General features: G+C 40.3%; 1 protein-coding gene across 1 annotated transcript in view; it reads left to right on the top strand.

Moving 5' to 3' along the window:
• Window positions 1–22,658, top strand: part of Mtr (5-methyltetrahydrofolate-homocysteine methyltransferase) — an 86,135-nt gene that overhangs the window by 33,486 nt on the left and 29,991 nt on the right. Inside the window, exons 14-21 of the mRNA XM_048460723.3 lie at window positions 4,041–4,181; window positions 7,180–7,365; window positions 12,155–12,334; window positions 15,279–15,395; window positions 15,999–16,139; window positions 18,352–18,441; window positions 19,667–19,819; window positions 20,824–20,931. Coding sequence (XP_048316680.3) covers window positions 4,041–4,181; window positions 7,180–7,365; window positions 12,155–12,334; window positions 15,279–15,395; window positions 15,999–16,139; window positions 18,352–18,441; window positions 19,667–19,819; window positions 20,824–20,931 — 1,116 coding nt within the window. The remainder of the gene's footprint in view (window positions 1–4,040; window positions 4,182–7,179; window positions 7,366–12,154; window positions 12,335–15,278; window positions 15,396–15,998; window positions 16,140–18,351; window positions 18,442–19,666; window positions 19,820–20,823; window positions 20,932–22,658) is intronic.

Raw genomic sequence — 22,658 nt, 5'->3', positions numbered from 1 at the left:
CCTCTGACCACATCAGATGCTTGCTGTGGAAGATATTGTTAGTCTGTTAGCTATAGGTCAGAACAAAATCAAAGGTCCTTGCATTTTTAGCTGTGTAATGCTGTAGATGAGTCAGATTTAATCCATGCAGAACATGCCTAAGATATCTGGATAGGTTTTACTTTTCTACAAGTATGAAATAGAAATGGAAGAAATTGATTTGATGTTTTGGATTTTTTTTCTTCTTGTGTGAGTTAATTTCTTTTTTTCTTTTTTGTCTGGCGGTGGTGGTACACACCTTTAGTTCCAGCACTGGATAGGCAGAGGCAGTTGGAACCCTTTGAGTTCGAGTCCAGCCTGATCTATAAAGCGAGTTTCAGGACAGCTAGGGCTACACAGAGAAGGCCTGGGTTCATGTCTTTAATCCGAATACATGAAATGCGGAGGCAGGAAGATTTCTATGAACTCAGGCTGGCATGGTCTACATAGTAAGAGCTTGTCTTAAAATTTTTTAAAAAATTATTCTGTCTCTGTGTATGTGAGTATGCTTGTGTGTGTTTATACACATATGTGAACATTCATGTGCAAAGCACTGCATGAATGTGGAGGTTAAGGGACAGCTTTTAAGAGTTTATTCTCTCCTTCCACATTTGTTTCTTGGGACTGAGACTCATGTCAGGTTTGGTATCAAGCACCTAACCAGATGAGCCAGCCATCTCATTGTCCTTTGAGTTTTTGTGTTTTTTGGTTTTGTTTTGTTTTGTTTTTTTGTTTCAGGATCTGAATAGATTTAAGTTTTTTTAAAATTTCATTTTACATTCTAACTACAGTTCTCCCTCCCACCCCTCCCAAAGGGTAAGGGCTCCCATGGGGAGTTAACAAAACCTGGCACATAAGTTGAGGCAGGACCAAGTCCTTCCCGCCAGCATCAAGACTGAGCACAGCATCCCACCATAGAGAATGGGCTCCACAAAGGTCATACATCCTGGTGCCACTGCTAGGGGCCCTTAGATAAATCAGGCTACATAACTCTCTCCCACATACAGAGGGCCTAGTTCAGTCCCATGCAGGCTCCACAGCTGTTGGTCAAGAGTTCTTGAGTTCCCACAAGCCTGGTTCAGCTGTCTCTGTAGATTTAAGGGATTTTTAAATATGCTTATTTTATTTGTATGTGTATTGTGAGTTTATTTACGTGTGTGTGTGTGTGTGTGTGTGTGTGTATGTGGAGTTTAGAAAAGAGCACTGAATCCCTTAGAGCTGGAGTTAAGACGCATTCTGTGGGAAACCTAACTTGTTAGATGTGCGCTGAGATCAGAACTCAGCCTCATGGTTGTGCATTATGTGTCCTTACCTTTTGGGCCATCTCTCTAGCCTATAGATTTAGGTGCCTCACTCCTCAAGACAGGGTCTTACTATGTAGCTCTGCCTACCCTGGAACTCAATATGTAGACCAGGCTGGCCTTGAGCTCACAGTGATCAGCCTGCCTCTACCTCCCAAGTGTCGGGATTAAAGGCATGGGTCACTATACCCAACTTAGATTTAGTTTTTAGCCATGCAGAAACAACCCATTTATGTATCTTCCTTTTGGAATCGCTAACCACTGTTTCTCTGCATCTCCGTTGTCTTTTAGTGCAGGCGTTGGTTGCCTGCTGCGCTTTCCTTTCGTCCTGTTGTTGTTAGTGCTGCCATTTACTTTTCTCATGCTTGTCCTCCAGATTTGAAAGTACGTTTTGTGAATAGCGAGCAGGATGCTGTTCAACTTCTTGAGACTGTCATTCTGTCCTTGCCACCTGTGCTATGCTTACCATCTTGATTTGCCCTCTGAGCATTCTGGAAGGTTCTGTGCCATCATGCCTTGGCTCTTGCTTGCACCTTCTGAAGTGCTTGTTGTGACCCTTAATAGTCAGATGGTGTTTTTCAGTTGGCAGAGGATATACAGTTTTTTTTTTTCTTCTTCTGTCTATACTCTGGCTATCTGTTTTAGCTTTGATGGCCTTCTTAATGAGGGCAAAGATTGCTTTAGGAGGAAGTACACAGGTAGACATAATACTAAGGTTTTCTTTTGTGCCCAGTCACTGTGCTAAGCACATTGTATCGTCACTAAACTTGCACAGTTCCATGAAGTCAAACTGCTTCTTTTCACCATTCTACAGATGTGGCAATGGAGATTTGGGGAGGTTAAAATTATTAGTCTCTTTTTACATAGAATTGGTAAAAGGAAGTCTTGAAACCCATGTACTTAACTGTCTTGTGGTCTCTGCCTCGGGGAACCTGTAGGGAGATACAGTTGAAATGGGACTGGGGAGTGCAGAATGGGCGGATGGGTCCTTCATAGAATCTAGGTTTCTATGAATTTGAGTGAATTTCAGGTCCCTGTGGTTTGAAGGGGAGGGCACTGATAGAGCAATGTTAGATCTGATATCTTACTCTTGAAGGAATGATGCCATGATCCTGAGTTAGTTTGGGAGCACTCTGTCTTCAAGCACTTGTTCTATGACTGATGAAATAGGTCAGATATTGGCATCTGCATTTCCCAGGTCTTTGGAACCTCTGTTGATAACTTGTCTCCTCTTTGCTTCCTTCAATTTAATCCTCCATTGGTGGGATGAAGACTTTGCCTCTCAGGATACAACACCTTTGTTAAAGTTGGTCAGCTTTCATCTCTGATTCCGATATTTGTGGTATTTGATCCCCACTCTGGTGTCAGTGCTTCCTTGTGTTCTTTTTCAGTGTGACAGTATTGTGTGCCTCTAACTAGATATAAGCCCTTCAAGGACAGGGATTGCGATACACTTTTTTATTCCTTATACTATTTATTTAAATCATCCCTGATACTAAAACCATCCCCTTTTCCCCTGTGCTGGAGGCAGAACCCAGAATCTCATGCTTACTAAGCAAGTACTGTATCCACTGAGCCCCAGCTCTGCTTCCCTGCTCTCCTATTCTCTGTCTTTCTCTCTCACTCCTGAACCTAGGGCCTTGAGTGTGCTAGGTAAGCACTACCACTCGTCTGCAGCCTAAGCTCTCGAAATTCTATTTTTAGACAGAATCTTACTGTGTATCCCTGGTTGATCTCAAACTCAGAGACATACCTCTGCCTCCCCAGTGCTAGAATTAAAGGTGTACACTGAAATGCTCAGCCTAAAAGCCATTTTTAATTTTACTTTTTGTGAGCCTTTGGGCTGCGAGTGTAGTTCAGCTCTTAGTTATCCTTACTATCCTTTTTCTTTATGTAGATTTGTTCCTCTGGCATATGCCCAATGGCTTCTGCCTGTTTTATCACAGTAAATGACAAAATTCCTTCTGTGGAGTTTGGGGGGCGGGCGCAAAGAAAAATCAGACTAACAGCAGCATCTGTTATTGATTTTACCTTTGCTCATATATTGGGCTACAAAGCTATAATAAAGATTCAAACAAGTGCCTGTGTTATGTTAGTTAGACAAGGTCACTGAGGGCCTGGAGAGATGGCTTAGCAACTAAGAGTATGTTGGCCCCTCTCTTCCTCCGTATTCCTGTTCCAGGGGCTCTTACACTCTGCTGGCTTCAATGGGCACCTTTATACATATGGCATATATTCATACAGAGACACATTTATACTGTATAATAAAAGTAAATCTTTACAAAAATCTCTACTTATGTGGGGAAATATTGAAGGATTAAATGAGTTTGGGTGGTTGTCTAATGACCTTTCTTGAAGGATCTAGACTTGAGCAAGGTTTGAACCAGTGTGGAGGGGAAGGTGATTACATTGCTAGCAATGATACTGTGTGATCTGTGGCACAGAGGTGATACTTAGCTGAGTAAAGTGTTCAGTGAGGGCCAACCAAGAAAGGCATTTAGGTGAGAAGGTATCGTCAGCTTAGAGGCTCATGAGTAGGAATCTGCTTTGGCGGACTCCAAGCAGTAAAATGATGTGAGGAAAGATCCAGTAGTCTATGGTGAGTGTTGGGGAGTAGGGGACAGGGCCATCTATTTCAGTAACAAAGGACTTCTGAGTGTGGGAGGAAATGCTTTTCCTAGTCATTGTCTCCTAACAGTGCTTCTCCCATTCCTTTTCTAGGAAGCCCTGAGCATTGCCAAAGTACAGGTGGAAATGGGAGCTCAGGTGCTCGATATCAATATGGATGATGGCATGCTGGATGGTCCCAGTGCAATGACCAGATTTTGCAACTTTATTGCCTCTGAACCTGACATCGCCAAGGTTGTACAAGGTTTATAATCATCAAGGGGTTTACCTGGTTGCTGCCATTCATTCATTTAGCCTTGTCTATCTGCCCACTCAGGAACGGTTTCCATTTTCCTCCTTTGAAAGTACCATTATTTCTGATTCTGAGCTTTCTTTTTAAGCTCTGTTCCACCTGAAGCAGATTTTAGAGTGATTGTGCTTGACTGTTGACAAGGTGTCTTGGAGAAGTAGGCTTTAAGAAAACTGAATTTTGTCCATTGTCTGCAGTCTGAGAGTTGACTGTTGTATTTCAGAGGGATGCACTTAGTTGTTGCTTCCACACCAATTCTGTTCCTACCCTGGAAAATGTAGTTCAGTTAGGGCTTCCGTACTGTTAGAAGAGACCTTGTTAGGCGTATCAGATTAAGGCAGTGATGTCTAACAGGGTTAAATCAAGGTATCCTGTCTGTGTTTATACTTGTTCTTCGAAAGGTAAAATTTAGGGGTTGGAGAGATGACTCAGTAATTCAAAGCGTGTATTATTCCTGTGGAGGACCCGGGTTTAGTTTCTTGTACTTACTTCTGACAGCTCACAATTGCCTATTAACACCAGCTTCAGGGGGGTCCAACTCCTCTGGCCTCCACAGGCTCCTGCATTTATGTGGACAGACACTCAGACAGACACAGACACATTTAGAAATAGTAATAAAAGTTTGCATTGCATGTTTGTTTCTGAAACAGGGTCTTACTGTGTAGTTTGGCTGACATGAAACTTACAAAGATCTGCCTACCTCTGCCTCTGCTGTAAAAGAAAAAAAGGTTAAAGAAAGGTGAAAGGCTTTTTGTATCAGTCCTTTAGAATGTTTGAGAGGGTTCAAGCTAAACCTTTTTTCTTGTTGTTGTTTGTTTGTCTAGTGTAGTAGCCATGGTTGGCTTTACACTCATTACATAACCAAGATTGACCTTGAACTCCAGCTTCATCCACCCTGGTGTGGACCACCATGCTGGAAGGACCTCTGTGGGGTTTTGCTTTAAAGAAACTGTTCCCAGAGTTGCAGATCTTTAGGTTGAACTGTCATTTTTTTTTTGTTTTGGTTTTTAAATTAGGCTTTAGTAAGAACTTACTGTGGTAAGCATCAAATTACATTTACCATCATCCATCTGTGTACTCACACTTAGTAAAAACCCTTCCAATTTTCTGTGAGTATATCTTTTGAGACCCTCAGGTTCAGAGCTGCTCTGGTCTGTTCAGCATCAGTCAGAATCATTGCTGGGGGAAGAAGTCTGGGTCTCCTTAGAGCCAAGCACACCCTTCCCCATCTCTAAGGTGAGGTGCTCAAACTTGCTATGCTCAGTTCATCAGTTGTAATGGTGCGAGTCTCTTGTTAACTGTGAAGGACCTTATGCACTTCAAGGACTTGTTACTCAGTGTTCTGACTGCTGCAATGAATGACCTTTCTTCCCTGCTTTTAATCTACTATTAAATTTACTGAACATCGGGTATGGTGGCACATGTCTTCAATTCCAGCACTCAGGAGGCAGAGATGGGCTGATCTCTGTGAGTTCAAGGCCAGCCTGGTCTACAAAGTGAGTTTCAGGACAGTACACAGAGAAACCTCATCTGGAAAAACAAAAACAAACAAACAGAAAACTAAACCAAATTTACTGGAGTACAAATTTCAGTCGTTGGAATAGAATATAAAAATGTGCTGCTAGGCAGAGAGGCAAAGAGAGGCAAAGGCAGAAGATCACAGTTAGAGACCTGGGCTACATAGTGAGACTCCAAGACCCTGACTTTAAAGACCCAACGTATGAGTAGTACATTTTTACCAGTAGAGTTGGACCACCAAACTATTTGTGAGCTCTTTCAGACACTGGCCTGGTACACTTCCATTGCATTTGACTCTTTTTTGGGGTAAACCTCTTTATTACTAGTATGCTGAGGAAAGCAAAATTGGAAGAGTACTTGTATTTAAATGGTGTCTTATATCCTACACTGGCCTGGAAATCACTATGCAGTTGAGGATAGCTTTGAACCTCATATTCTCCTGCCTCCATCTTCCAAGTGCTAGGAGTAGGCGTGTGTCAGCAGTTTATGAACTGAGGACCTCTGCAGGTGTTCTACCAACAGTGCTCCTTCTAACCTCCCTCCCCAACTCCCCTTTTAAAGCAATAATTTTTGCTGTGTGTGTTTATGGTATTGGGAAACAAAACTAGGGCCTCACACGTGTTAGACTCTCTGTTGCTGAGATAGACGCACCTCTAGCCTCCTTGTTCTTTTTGTTGTCCTGTGTTCTAACCTTTCTTGTACTTCCATCCTTACTTGTTTAAACATTTATCTTGGTAAACATGGTGAAACCAAGGACCTGTTTGCCTTAAAGGGAGTCAGTTACTGACTGACTGCCCTAAATGATAGTCCTAAATCAGCTATCCTGATATATTTATTTCTTTAGAGTGAACCATTCCTTTCACCTGTCTTAGAGCAGAGGCTGAATTAGACCATGGTCTCTCATGCGTTCATTTTAGTTGTTTGTTTTAGTGATTAGCAATTAATTACTATTTGGAGGGGAAGGGGATTAAATCTGTTTTTCCTTTCTCATAATTTTTTTTTTCTGGTCAGTGGTTTGTTTTTATAAAGAGAAGATTTAATTTGAATACCTTGGCTAGAGGGATCTTTCCAAAGAGGTTCAACCTTAATATGTTAGAATGCTTGAATACTAGAGAAGTTATCTGCCTTAGGGTTTAAGTGCTTGGGAGTGTAAATTTTGGCCTAAGCCCATGAACTACTCTCTTGAATTCCCTGCTTTTGAGTTATAAATCCTGGTCCATGTACATATTCTCTTGTGAGCTGATCTTACTCTAAATATTTGAACTTTAAGCTTAAGTAAGTATATTAAAGTTCTATTTTTAATACTCCAAATTTATTTAAATAAAGAAGTAGTAGAGGGGTTTTTTTTTTGTTTGTTTTTTGGAACCACTTAAAAGGGACGTAAGGTGTCATGTGACCTGTAATCCTCCTGTCCTTCTGTCTTAGGTGCCACTGTGCATCGACTCTTCCAATTTTGCTGTGATTGAAGCTGGGTTGAAGTGCTGTCAAGGGAAGTGCATAGTCAATAGCATCAGTCTGAAGGAGGGGGAGCAGGACTTCTTGGAGAAGGCCAGGAAGATAAAGAAATTTGGAGCTGCTGTTGTGGTTATGGCTTTTGATGAGGAAGGACAGGTAAGTGATTTCTGTTGACCTGGCACTGGTGCCATCCAGGTGAGAAAGCAATGGGAGAAACCCATGTCTGAAATAGCTATGTGTGTGTACACACATACACACACACACACATACACACACACACACATACACACACACATACACACATACACACACACACACACAAACATGTATATGCTTATCTGTGCACACAAATTTACATATACATTCATAATATACTTCTGAAAATTTGATATGTTGTACAGTCTTTATATCAGTAGGGAAAGGTTGAATTCCCTGGGTTGCTGGGAAAGACGGCTGGTTTTGCATTTAGAAGAAAAAAAATAGAGACCTAACTTAATTCATTTTGTGTTGCTATAATAGAATACCACTATCTTAGTTACTTTTCTATTGTTATGGCAAAATACCATGATCAAAGCAACTTAAAAATTATTTAGTTTGGGCTCCTGATTGCAAAGGATTAGAGTCCTTGTCTTTCGTGGTAAGGAGTCTGGCAGCAGTTAGGCCTCCCTTTTGAAAGCCCACACCCAGTGACACACCTCCTTCAAGAAGGCCATGCCTCCTGATCTTTCCCAAACAGTTCCTCCAACTGGGACCAAGGATTCAAATATACGATTCTTTGGAGGCTATTCTCATTTAAACCACCACAACCACAAACTTGGTAATTTTTAAATACTATAAATTAACATGGCTCACTGTTATGGAGGCTAAAAAATTGAGAGTGTTTTGGCTGCTTTGCCCCTTCATGAAGGGGCAGAGAAAAGGTGAGAAAGAGCAAGAGAGGGTGGAACTTGCTTTCATAATCTACTTTTCGCCAGTGAGCCCATTCCTTTGATGACAACATTAAATATCTAAGAAGGAAGGGCCCTCAAACCTAGTCACTTCTCCTACTTTTAAATTAATTTTATTTTATGTTGTATGAGTGTTATGTCTGCATCATGTACATTCCTGGTGCTCACGGTTGTCAGAGGATGTTGATCCCCTGGATCTAGAGTTTTGGATGGTTGTGAGCCATCATATGAACGCTGGGAACCAAGCTTAGGTCCTCTGTAAGAACAGCAAGTGTTCTTAACTACTGAACCATCTTTCCAGCGCTGCTAGTCACATCTTAAAAGTCCTACCACTCAGCACTAGCTCCATATCCTACTATATACTAAATAAAATTAAAAAATTAAAGGTTGAAATGTAAAAAAATTCTGCACAATATATAGATCATTAATATTTTCATGTAGAAGCTGTTGCTAATCTCATGATGTGAAAAAGAAAATTGATGAGTCTGTTCACATAGAAATGTAAAATTTTATGTGGCAGTTATTGTAGTTTGTATGTGTCAGAGAACAGAATGTCCCTAATAGAATGGGCAGAGGAATTGGATGGGCAATGTACATAGGAGTACAAATAGACAATGAGCCTGTGAGAAGATACCACGGTTTCTAATGCTTAAGGGAATAGTGAAGCAGTAATTAGTTTCTTTTATCAAGCAAAAACAATGAGAAGATTGGTAAATGCCTTCTCACACCTGTGCTGCAGAGCCATGTTGAGGCCATGGGAGCTGTAAATACCATGGTAGTTCCCTGGGTGATACATAAGCCGTGGTTTTGCAGTTCTGCTCTTTATAGGTCATATAGCAAGCTTTCAGTTGTACATGATAAAGTGTCAATGGGATAGTTAATCAGTAATTAATCAATAAGTCGAAAAAATAACAGTGCTTATAATGAAGCCTCTCCTCAAGATCTTAAGATAGGTTGTATATGTAAGGCTACATGCTCACTTCCACTGTAGTATGGTGGTAATCAGAAATTGACACAGCCGTCCATTACTTGAAGAATGCTTAAATCTTGCTATATACCACTTGCGGTGTTATAAAAGAATGTGATGATGGAGCCATGTGAAGAAGTAATTGACATGATTTAAATTTTATTCAGGAAGCATTCATGTGAATATTTAGGAGTCTGCATAAACAGGAAAAAGTTGGTAAGTGTCAGCTAGGGTAGGATAATCTGTCATGGGTCATATTGACCATAAGTGATACTATCTATATTTTTGTGTTTTGAAATAAAATTGTTTTGATCAAATTGTTTTTATACAAGATATGTTTTTGTCTTGAGAACAATTGAAATAATTCCAGAAGAGTACCAATGAAAGATGGTTTATATTTATTAATTTATATTGGACCTTAGTTTGTATACCCAGTGGGCACAGCTTGTAAGTCAGTTGTTTTTCCTACCATCCTCCATCCTGGTCCACACACCTTCTTTACCTTTGTCCTCATCTCCCAGGGTAATTCGCTTTAATTTTCAGCACATGTGCTACTGAACAGTGTGTAAGCTAAGCTGTGCCGTATGCAGTGATTGCTTCTCCTTATCTACTCTGTGAGCTCTCTTACTTCTGGAGCATCATTTCCACTTTCCGACTCTGCTAGTGTCTCCAGTATCAGTCCAGACATCAGATGGAATGCCACTTGCTTCCATTCCCCCTCCTCTTTTTCCTCTCTCCTTCTTGTTGGGAATCAATTCTGCGGTCTTGGACATGCTAAGTAAGCACCCAGTCCTGTCATTTGAATTTCTCAGAGTCTTCTTGCAGGACCTCGGATGGCTACTTAGTAGACTGACTACATAGCTGTTGTTATGGTTTTTGCCGTTTGTTTTAATTCTGTACCCAACATCATCATTGACCTTGGATAACTGATACTGTTTTCTAGTTAAGTATCTTGAATTTTTGTGAGTGGTATAGGTTTATTAAAATGAATTCTGTCTTTGGGGGACTGAAGTCTGGAGGTTCGTGTTTTCAATTGGCTTTTACCTTGAAGAAGGCGACCTGACCTCAGACTTCTTGTTCTGACCTTCTCTGAAAGTTCCTTAAACCTGAGGTCAACTTCTGCTTCTAGGTCCCTCTTTTTTAGTGGCTTCAATCGATAACTACCCCTGGGTAAGATGACATGATTGCTTCTATTCTTGGCCTTTCATTACAAGATGATTTGTAAATTTCTTATGTCAGGAAGAGATGTCCCCAGAATACCTTCAGAGACAGAGATATGAAGACCCCAAGTGCACACTTTTCAGAGTGCGTGAAATTAGAAATTTAGGAATTGTTAAGTTGTGGAGTCTTCCACATAATATTTTGGACTGCAGATAGCAGTGGATAACTAGTACCATGAAATATGAAAGTGTGGGTAAGAAAGGACTACTGTTTTTTCTTCTGCCCTTCTTCAGAGCATGTTGGATTAGCAATAACCAGAAATGCGGAATGTAATTTGATGGGTCTGCTGTTTGGAGGTTTGATCTGAAATCAATTTCCTTGACAAAACTGAGAAACATTGTAAAATAGCGTTCATTTACTCACTCCTTCATCTCCTCAGCATGGTATTGAGCACATCTTCTAACAGGCCCTGCTCTGGGGTGAGTGAGACTGACATTCCAGCTAGTAGAGATAATAATAGTAAAACATCCAAGAATAATAAGGTATCTGGAAAGAGATAACTTCAAGGAAAGGAGGAGGTGTGCTGATATGGAGGGAGTGATTAAGGCAGACTCTGAGGGGACAGCTGACTGCCATACCTGTGAGCCGTGAAGTAGTTAGGCCTTGTGTGTTCTGGGCCAGGCAGCAATAGATGGAAATGGACAGACTCTGAGGTAACAACAGCATGGCAGGTTTTGGGAACATCAAAGGAGGAGTGAGGAGTGAGGGCAAATGGTAGGGCAGTGGTGGAGGTAGAGGTCCCGGCTGAATGTGCTGGGCTGAGGATCAGGGAGTATGGACCTTGCCAAAATGGGTTTTGCTTTTTAGGATCCTGCTTAGGAGAATGATGATAATTTGTAGGTTTTTTTAAAAAAAGACTTTATTTTCTGTGTATGATTGTTGGCTGCATGTATGCATGTACACCATGTGTAAGCAGTGTCTACAGACCAAAAGAAAGAACTTCTAGACTAGACTAGAATTCTAGTCTTCCGGAATTCAAGTGGTGAACCTTCTTGATGGTGTCAGGGGCCAAATTTGGGTATCTTGGGAAGTGCTCTTGAGTGTTAATTCATTTTTCTAGTTTTTATTTTTGTAATAAGTAGGGTCTCATTATGTAGTCCTGGCTGGCCTAGAACTCACTATATAGGTCAGACTGACCCTGACTTCAGAGATCCACTTGTCTCTGCTTTCCAGGTGCTGAAATGAAAGTGTGTGCCATCATGCCAAGCACTAATTTGTAGTTCCAACTTGTGCATGTGGTACCAAGCTTGTGCTATGGTAGGTGTGTGTGGGAAATAAATGCATGTGCTTGAATCTACTTTGAAGGAAGACCCAAGAAAGAACATCAGTGTTGTTTGTGTGAGTGGTTGACACATTGCAGGCAGGTCAGGAGAAGCGGGATTCTTTGAGGAACTCTTTCCCAGTATTAGCCCACAATGACTTGGCACTCACGCATGTAACTCAGGGTGGCCCCTACATGTCACAGTTCTGCCTCGCCCCCCGAGTGCTAGAATGACAGGTGTGCTCAGCTGCTCGTTTTGGTCGTCTTTGGTGGAATTTGACTTTTAAACCACAGCTATATTTTTAGAGCCACTTCGTTAACATTTCATTCATGAAATTTCTATATAAGGAATAACATTGTTATAGTAAAAGCAAAATCTTTAACTGATTCTTTTCTGAGATAAGCTGATGAATGTTTAGAGGTTTGACATTTGGGTTTCAAAGAAATACAGTCATTAAGATTTGAGTGGTTTTGATAAGTGACATATGCTGTTTCCATAGATAACAATTTGCGTTTCTATTGTAAATGACATTTCTGCTTGTTTCCTAGGCAACAGAAACAGATGTTAAAATCAGTATCTGCACCCGAGCCTACCATCTACTTGTGGAAAAACTGGACTTCAATCCAAATGACATTATCTTTGACCCCAACATTCTTACCATTGGTACTGGGATGGAAGAACATAACTTGTATGCTATCAATTTTATCCATGCAACAAGAATCATTAAAGTAAGTGGGTATTTTCTGTCTTTATCCAAGACACAGTTCAAATTTATCACCTTGGTTTAGTGCATGCTTAGAACTAACACATACTGATTTGCTGAGAATAATAACATTTCAATCTGTAGTAAATTGTTTTCTAAAATGTAGGAACTTTTATCTTTTATATAATGCTATTTTAGTTGTATTATGTAGCACATATGAGAATATATCACCTAGGATCTGTAGTCTATGGTAGATGACTATGACTAGTTATGAACTGTATAGTAACTTTCACTTTGCTGCAGTGTTCTGAGGCTGTTGCCCCATGTCTCTCCTTTTCTGGGTATGCCTTATTTTCAATTTCATGAAATAACTTTCATTCTGATATCTATGGCTCTGAGACTTCATTATTGTTTTTGCTAATAATTTTATTACTTACATGCAATTTTAGTTTACACTATATCCATTGATTTTTTTGTGTGCTTGTTGGTATACACAAATATACAAAATTTAGTTTTGGCCTGCTTCAATACTCGAGCTGCTTTTGTAGTCAGCCGTGGACATGCCCTTGTGTAGACTTGACTCGCGTCCTCAGATGAGGATGACCTTGGAGACAGACAGCTCTTACTCTGTACACGACAGGTGTCTTATTAGTTCTGTTCAGTGCCCTTTTATGTTCTCCCTTTTGTTTGTGATTTCTCTGAAAGTGCCCTTCAGTCCTGGTGCTAGTGCTTTCTACTGTTCACAAGTGCAGAACACTTGTGCTGTGCCTAATGGAGAAAATGCTTGTTGTATAAACCTTATTCAGACCGTGAATTCAGTGTTAATAATTAAGATGTGCACACCAAGTAAAGTGTCTTTCAGTATTTATTCGTGTGTGTGTGTGTGTGTGCGTGTGTGTGTGCCTGGTTGAGTTTTTTTTACTACATTATTCAAGTGCCCAAGGAAGCCAAAGAGTATAAGATTCCCTGGAGCTGGAGTTAGAGGTTGTTGTGAGCCAATATGGGTGCGTTGTTTGTTTATAAGAACAATTTGCGCTCTTATGTGTTCTGGCATCTCTAGCACACAGGATGTTTTTAACAGACATGCAAAACAAGGCTGTATGTTGATGAGGTTATAAACATATGACCAGAGGTTGCCAGCTGCTGTGTTACTTGTGAGGACAGAACTATTAGGGAATCACAAGAATTCGCTGTATGTCCACATAGTATGAATTAGCCTCTTTTTGAGCTTAGTGTAATTCAAATCATAAATTGCTTATGCTGTTTCTCCCTATTCAGCCTCTTTTTTTTCCCTCCCCGGACTGGTTCTCATTGTGTAGCTTAGGCTGGTTTTAAACTTATTAGCCTCCTGCCTAATCACCTCTCCAGTGCCACCACATCCACATCAGCCTTATTTGAAATTTTATTTGTGTTGCTATAGCTATATTTGTTCATTTTTATTAGTGTATAATTATTAGCCTGAGTCACAACTAGCCATTCTACTGTCTAACAGTTGTGAACATTCTTATATTAGGTTGGTGCAAAATTAATTGCAGTTTCAGATCATGAAGTTTAAATTACAGTTAGGCTCAAGCATATCTTCAGTTATTAAAGTAGGATCCATTCTAGTCAACCTGCTTTTACCAATGAGAATAAATTTTTTAATTCTCCTAGCATAAAAAAAAATCAGTTTTACAGGCTGGGAAGATGGTTCAGCAGGTGGAGGCCTTTGGTGTCAGTCAAGCTGGTGATCTTGAGTTCAGTCCCTAGGTCCTACACAATATGGAAGGTGAGAACTGACTCCTGCAGTTGTGTTGACGTCTTCACACGCACATTACTCCAGATAAATAAATGCAGCAAACACCTTTTAAAAAATCCAGTGCTTCAGGATTCAGTAACTCTTGGAAAGAATTTTCTCTGTCCTGTTGCTTGTAGAAATTTTTTCCCTGCAAAAGGTTATCAAGATGTTTGAAGAAATAGCATTCTGTTGGTGAGTGGATATGGTGGATAAGACAGAAACTTCGTAACCCAGTTCTTGACTTTTGAAGCATTGGTTGTGCGATGTGTGGTCAGATAATGCTATGGAGAAGAACTGAACTCTTTCTTTAGACCAGTACCAGCTGCAGACATGCATAGTATAAAATAAATATTTTTAAAAAAGCAAGTAGTAAATCATTAGCAAAAAAACATAAGGCAGGATTGCATATTAAAATGGCATTTAACATAACTGAATTTACCAAGAATGTATTTCAACATTAAGGAACAAATTTTAACAATGCAACCTACCATTACTTTTGCACCAGTCTAACATGTTTGGCAGATGTGCTTGAGTTTCTCTGTAGCATAGGGCTAGAATGGCTAGACAGTGACAAGCTATGCCCCTGGATACTTAGGCCTGTACTAAGAGTTACTGTTGTTATGACTCATGATTGATATTGTCATAGGTATCTCAGCCTTCTTCTATATTTTGTCCAGTTTGTGATGAACTAGAGAGCTTGTTCATTTAAGTTATTGAAGTCTAGCAGCTTCAAATGGGTCAGGAATGTCTGCAAATGTGCATTTATAGATGTATGCACATAATCTTTTGCTTTCTGTCTCCACCCCCACTCCCCAGTCATTTATCCAGCAAACATTTCATGTGACTCTCATTTTCATGCCTCACCATGAAAATCATCTATATCATTATAAAGGTAGTCAGAGATAAAATAGGAATTTATATTTTTCCTGCAAAGGTTAAAGTCTAGTAGGAAAAGCTATTTATGAAGCAGTGCTTAGAAGTGACACTGTAAAAGGTGATAGATTTGCATAATAAAAGAGGAGACAGAGTACTTGATACAGTGATGTAGCAAACTGTTCTTTGCTTAGTAACAAACTCAGAGTTACTTTGGACTTTCTTTTTACTTCTCCTGTATACAAAACTTACAAGGTATGACTTATTGTGACTTTTGACAAAATAAGAGAATCTTTTCATGCTTTTACATTTTTGCCAGGAAACATTACCAGGAGTCAGAATAAGTGGAGGTCTTTCTAACTTGTCCTTCTCCTTCCGAGGGATGGAAGCCATTCGAGAAGCAATGCATGGTGTTTTCCTTTACCATGCGATCAAGGTATGGTGAAACCAACTTTAACTTAGGTACTGGGAAGATGGCTCTGTGGTACAGTATTGGCTGTACTAGCCTGAGGACTTGAGTTGAAATTTCACAGCCTGTGTGACTTAGTGTAGTAGTAGTTCCTACTGTAGAATGAGAGATGAAGACAGATCCATGGAAGATTGTAGAGCCAGCTAGCCTAGCATGTCCAGTAGTAAACTGAAGCAAAATGAAAGGCAGGAACCAATACCCAGAGTTGTCCTCTGACCTCCGTACATGTGCCATGGTACATGTGTACCCACAGATATATCTATATCTATATGCACATATATTGTAAACACAATGATTTTTCAAAGAATTAAAACAAAAATGATGGCACTGTACTTTACCTTTTAGCAGGCTTACAGACTGAGTTACAGACAGGTTAACTAGCCTGCTTCTGTCTTTAAATGAAGCTTCAGTGGAACAGAGTGCTCTCATCTCTTCTCATGTGTTTTGTTTAGGGCTGCTTTTATACCTCAGCAGAGTTGAATAGTGACCAACTATGTCATAAAGTATTTTCTCTGATCCCTCATTTAGGGTATCAGTAGAATTTCTCATTTTCCTTTCTATTGCCCTTAGTTTGGTATGGACATGGGGATAGTCAATGCAGGCAATCTACCCGTGTATGATGATATCCAAAAGGACCTTCTTCAGCTCTGTGAAGACCTCATCTGGAACAAAGACCCTGAGGCTACTGAAAAACTCTTACGATATGCCCAGGTAAAGGGAAAAGTTTCCAAAGGGTGGCTTTTTCTTCCTTAGAATTTATCACTCACTGGCAGCTACTGAACTTTTATTGTAGAATAGGAGCTAATGTAGAATTGTGTCTCTGGGTCATTAATCATCATAGTTATGGTTTTTATAGTGCTCTAGAGAAGGTATTGCAGTTAGGTTGAGGAGGGAAGAATAGATCTTGTGTAGATTGCTTTAGTATTTTGAACTTAGACTTTTCTAAATTGATCTTTTTTAATGTGAGGCAGTCTTTCTTTTCCTTCCTTCCTTCCTTCCTTCCTTCCTTCCTTCCTTCCTTCCTTCCTCTCTTTTTTTGTTTTTGTTGTTATTGTTTTTGAAACAAGATTTTGTGTGTGTGTGTGTGTGTGTAACAACCCTGACTGTCCTGGAAATCACTTTGTAGATCTCACAGAGCTCCTGCCTCTGCCTCCTGACTACTGGGATTAAAGGTATGTGCCACCACTACCTGGCTCTGTCATTTTTATATACACTTGTGTATATATAAATACACTTGGAGGGAGGAGAACATACAAAGTAGTGTAATCCACCCAGTGTGCCAGGGTACTTACCTTGTACCTGTATCCCTTTTCTGAGTTTCTGAGACCCAACTTCTGAAGCCCTTCATCACTGTCTCAGTTGGTGGTGTCTGTTTCCTCAAACTTCCATGATGCTGTTAGACATCCTTCATTCAGCCCCTGATGTGCACTTTTAGAGTTTTCCCTTCTTTATGTTTTCTTCCTTCCTCTCTTGCTACATCCACGGCTGTCTCGCCAGTGTAGCAGAAATGCTGACTGGATGGGCAAATATTGCCGGAAGGATCAGGATCCGCGCTTCTCGGAGTTGAGTCCTGGGCTGTCCCTTGGCAACCAGTTGTGGTGTAATGCTACCTGAGTTGCCATTTGTACTGACTCGACCTGACTGTACTTGGTGCTATATGTCTGTCTTTTCCCTTGTCTGTGTGTTCTTTGTGATCCTTGCATATTGCTAACAGATCAGACTATTCCAGGCAGTTGTGGATACAAACAAGACTGCTGAGAACATTTTTGAGTTTTGCACCCCTATTCATTAAAGCCTTTAAAGAAATAGCCAGTTCTGGAAATAGGGAAGTCATCGTGAAAATAATTCCTTAATGATGTGGAGCAAAAGGAGTTGCTCTTATCAGGAGAAACCTTAGAAGCCTTCTGCAGGAAAACAGCTGCAGCAACACTAGATGTTTGCCTGAGAATTACGTGCAGGAGGCCTATGCAGCCTTCATTATGGCCAGAATAAACCTAGGCTAATTACAACATCTGACCCTGAGAGTCGGGGAGGGAAGAAAGTTGAGATTTATGGTATGAAACCAGATTCAGACAAGTTTGAGATCATGTCTAAAATTTCCTAGCAGAAAGTTTTCCCAGGAAGATAGTGGCCTTCTCCTCTCACACCCCAAGATATTCTGAGCACAAGGTCACTTAGCCCTGCCAGCCGCCTGGTACAGACTGGGCGAAAGTCCTTGTGCCCAAGTCAAAGCATTTTCAAAGATTCTTTTTGTAAACTATTCTATGCTTTTTTTTTAATGATCTGATGATGTATGCCTTTGCCAAGTTCTTTGTAATAATATAAAAACCTCACACTGAATAAGTAAAACACAGCAGCATTTTCAAAATACATTGAGAGTGGCTGTCTGTCAAATTCCTCCGCCCTATCCTGAAATCTTCCGTCCTTCGCCCTGATTCCCTCACGGTCTGAGTGACTCCCCTGAGCCGGTCCGTAGCACTCTCTTATATGATAAAATCTCAGTGATCAGGACCTTACACTGCTTAGTTGATCTGGAACTCACAATCAACCTGCCTCAGCTTTCCAAGTGTTGGGATTATAGGACTGTGCAACTACTGCTCATGGCTCCCAGATTCTCGACGATTGATTATATGTGGGGGATGTTGATCCTTCCTGAGAGCTGGAATGTTAGAGAATAACTTTTATATCCTAGAAATATTTTGATGTCAGTTGTTATTTTTTAGGAGAAATAAAAGTACACCATTGCTTTTCGCTACTGAAAGTTTAAATTTTAAAAGATTTTTTTGTTCTTTTTCAACATTCATGTTGAACACCCTGGGGGTCTGGAAACTTAAAGCAAGGAAAAGGCGCTTTTCTTTTTTCTTCCTGCAGATAGTTCACTATGTATCATTTGTACTCACTTTTTATCTTAATTTTCATTCAGACTCATGGCAAAGGAGGGAAGAAAGTCATCCAGACAGATGAGTGGAGGAGTGGCTCCATTGAAGAGCGTCTTGAATATGCTCTCGTGAAGGTGAGTTCCAGAGCCTGTACAGGAAGTCATGGCTTCCTGGTATCATTGCTGACAGCAGTTGGAGAGGGTGCTGCCCTAGATGTCTGACCATTAATTCTTAGCCTTCAGGAATCTGTTTCCCAGTGCCGTTTGACAGTGTCTAAAGACGTGTTCAGTTTTCACAGATGGGTGTGGAAGATGCTGCAGTGACTGCAGTGCACAGGGTAGGCCCACATACACAGCAAGGACTTTTCGCAATTAATAGTTCTGAGCTCGAGAACCCACCCTAGACCAGGTTCCTTTTGGTCAGTTAGCAGGACAGTAGGGGGCTCTTCCATAACAGAGAGAATTTTAAATAAGTAATCTCTTGACCTCAGTGTCTACATTTAAGAGTCTGGAAAGTTCCAGAGTGTTTTTAAAAAGGTTTTAGAATTTAAGTTTTAATTCTTAGACCTTCTGAGAGTACATATTTCATTTTGTGAACTATTCATTTGTGTCCTACAATCCTTGTGGATCCTTAGCTTTAGTGTCTGCAAATCAGGCAAGTCAGGGGAGGAAAGTTCCATGTTTTTGTTTTTGTTTTTTTTTGTTGTTGTTTTTGTTTTAACTTCACCTGAGAGTCTTTCTAGTATTGAATCCTTTCCTAGCCAGGTAGTGTTATAGTGAGAGAAGATACTTGTCTATTAATTTATTTGAAATACGATCTTACTGTATATCCTGGTTGGCCTAGAGCTTACCATATAGATTAAGCTGGACTTGAACGTAGAGATCCACTTGCCAGTGCCTTGAGGGCTAGGATTAAAGGCATGCATCACCACACCTCATTGAGCTAATAGATACTGATTTTATAGAGATATTTATTAGCACATGATCAGTTGCTGAGGATTGAACTCAGATCCTCACAAATGATAAGCACCTACTCTGCCACTGAATTATATTCTCAGTCTTCACTAATACCTCCTTTTTCTGAGTTACTTCCTATTACTAGTGAGGCACTATAAATAAATAGCATTACAGTGATTGTCCAGATAAACAGGAGGTTGGTACGTTGATGATTCTGTGAGGAAACCAAAACTTCATAAATTACCTGCATTAGTGATGAGAACCAGGACTCAAACTCTGTCAGACTGATTCTGGGATTTGTGCTCTTCAACATCTCTTTGATTCATTATTTCATTTTGACTTTTACAATTGCTTGTTTGTTTTCTTCCCCCTCCTTCTTTTTTCTTTCTTTTTTTCTTTTAAGGGCATTGAAAAGCATATTGTTGAAGATACTGAAGAAGCCAGGTTAAATCAGAAAAAATACCCCCGACCTCTGAATATAATTGAAGGGCCTCTAATGAATGGCATGAAAGTGGTTGGTGATCTTTTCGGAGCTGGAAAAATGTTTCTACCTCAGGTTGGTGAAACAGAGAAATTTTAATAAATCTTTTTCTATTTTTTTTAGTAAATATTGAGTTTGAGTATTTTCTGAGTTTTTGGTATATGCAAAACTTGATAGTATTATCTGACCACTTCTTTTCTGAGTGTATTTAGGAACCATCTCTTGCCAGTCCATCTTTAGAGTATGTAGTGGTTAGAAAGCTTGCAGAGATTCTTTGTACCATAATCTGCATGTTATGTATTTTCATGCCCCCTCTACCTAAGGTAAATGTAATGTTAATATTAACATTTGACTTGACAAGCCAGTGGCCATCTTTTTTGTTGTTTTTTCAAGACAGGGTTTCTCTGTAACTTTGGGGCCTGTCCTGAAACTTGCTCTGTAGACCAAGCTGGCCTCTATCCACCTGTCCTGCCTCCCAAGTGCTGGGATTAAAGGCATGCACCACCACCAACCAGCTTGCCAGTGACCATCTTTAAGAATGCATATTTTGAAAATATATTACTCTTTTAAATAGTGGGACTTGAAATGATGTATTTTATGTAAAACCAGAATTCTTTATTAAAGCAAGTACTTAAAACTATCATTTAACGAATCCTTGCTGAGCATCTAGATTTGGTGCTCTGAAACATGTAAATAGCTAAGAGAGCCTCTTTCATAAACCTCATTTTAGGTGAGTTAAAATACTGGGGATTTATAAAATGATGGGGATGCACCATGTTGAATATGGAATTTAAAAGATGCATAGAATTCAGAGACACAGAGACTTTAGGCAGAAAAAGAAAAAGCCTACCAAGTGAAAGTTCAGGAACAGAAATTTTAACCTTTTGTTTGTGTTTGGTTTTCCTCTTGCTGTGCCTCATTTATTGGTGTTCCCACAGGGTTCTAATTCCTCATCCTGCTCATTATAGAAATCTGGGACAGTCGAATTACGCATTCTTAATTAGTACTGAAGCTTCATGGGTCAACAGTGACAGTCATGTGATGATTTGGTAATGATGTCTAATTCTGCTTTTTTCCAGGTTATAAAGTCAGCCCGTGTCATGAAGAAGGCTGTTGGACACCTTATCCCTTTCATGGAAAAAGAAAGAGAGGAAGCAAGAATTCTTAATGGTTCGGTTGAAGAAGAGGCAAGTTATTTTGTTCAGGCCTGAAGCCTTTTCAGGAGTTGGCCTGGAAGATTATTGTTTTTGTGGGGTTGGGAGCCTCATCAGTAAAGCTTTTATGCAGTTAGTTGGTGCATTCTTTCCACCTTTACATGGGTAGACCCAGAGCATTGAACTCAGGTCTTTAGGTTTTCAAAGCAGGTACCTTGCTCTGCTAGGTTGGCCATGTTCATGTTTTAAATGTATCATGTTTGCTTTTAGGAAGCTCTTCCCCGAATACTTCTTAGTTATCCCCTTGGTACCACTTGTAGCATTTATCCTTGCTGGCCTCACCACCAGTCAGCCACTAGCCTTTTTACTTTATTTAGAGCACTGTGTAGTTCAGACAACTTTAGCCCTGAGAATTCTAAAATTGCAGTTGGCTGAATTGGAGAGATGATGCCTGCCTTGCATACCTACCTTTCATTTTCTTGTTTCATTAGTGTGCAAAAGAACTGTTTTAGAGAAATAAAAGATGAGTCTACATTCCCTGCACAAGGCTGCTTTGAAAATTTGAGGGACATCTTTAGTTAGCCAGCTCCTCCCTTGTAGCCGAATTTCTTTTGAACCACCAACCAGCTCCCAAATCATAACATGGAGACTTAATACTGTTGGACCCTAGAGTCCAATCACTGAGGAGGAGTCACCCCCCAGAGACCATCTCTCACCACCACAGCTGATGTAAAAGCATGAGGATTGTATTAATTCTGCCATGACAGGGTCTTCCAGCATTCGGGAGGCTAGAAGACCCCAAATGGCTGGTACAGGCTATTTTTTAAGGGAAAAACCACAGAAGGAAGGGGTGTCTGGGGGTTGTTCTTTACCTATTATGATTGGCTTATTCAAAAGGGCTATTACCAATAATTGGCTGGAGAGTGGTTGCCAGATCTGCTGAGATAAGGGAAAACATCTGAGGGTCATTCTGCCCCTTTCCCAGGGCCTCAGTCAAAACATCAGTCACTGAGTCAACACCTAAGGGTTATCTTGCCCCTATTCAATAACTGAGTTCTATATGGAGAACATTCACAAGGACTCAGGGAGATGATAGAAAGTTCCCAACATTTCAGTACATGTGTGGGCAATTGTTAGGTCCTTGGTTCCCAGGGGGGAAGAGGGGAGCATTACTGCTGAGACTGAGAAGGCTCAGAATTGTCAGAAATGGCTTCAAAATTGTCTTAAAGTTCTACAATACTAGTTATGAATTCTTGACCTTATCTTATGCTCGTTTCTTGCTAGCTCTTATTACTTAACCTGTTTCTCTTCATCTATGTTTTGCCTTGGGGCTTTTTGCCCTTCTTTTCTTCTGTATATACTACTCCGTCTAGCTGACTGCTGGCTCCTGGCTGCCCTGGAGTGTCTCTCTTTCTCCATTGTTCTCTCCTCTCTCTTCTCTTTTCTGGATTTCTCCTACTTATTCTCTCTGCCAGCCAACCCCACTTATTCCTCTCCTGCCTAGCTATTGACCATTCATCTCTTTATTAGACCAATCAGGTGTCTTAGGCAAGCAAGGTTAAACAAATGCAACACATCTTTACATAATTAAACAAATGCAACAGGAAAACTTTGACACACCTTTACACAGTTAAAGTAATAGTCTGTAGCATAACAAGTGTAACATATTCTACGGCACCCTCTCTTTTCTGACTTTCAGCAATATACCTTGGCAGTTTCAGGGTTAAGGATGTGGTCTTTAGCTGTAGGACTGTGTCTAT

Source organism: Myodes glareolus, chromosome 14, assembly GCF_982192425.1.
Source record: "Myodes glareolus chromosome 14, mMyoGla1.1, whole genome shotgun sequence".
NCBI classification, from domain to species: Eukaryota; Metazoa; Chordata; class Mammalia; order Rodentia; family Cricetidae; genus Myodes; species Myodes glareolus.
This window is presented reverse-complemented; position numbering and strand designations above follow the sequence as displayed.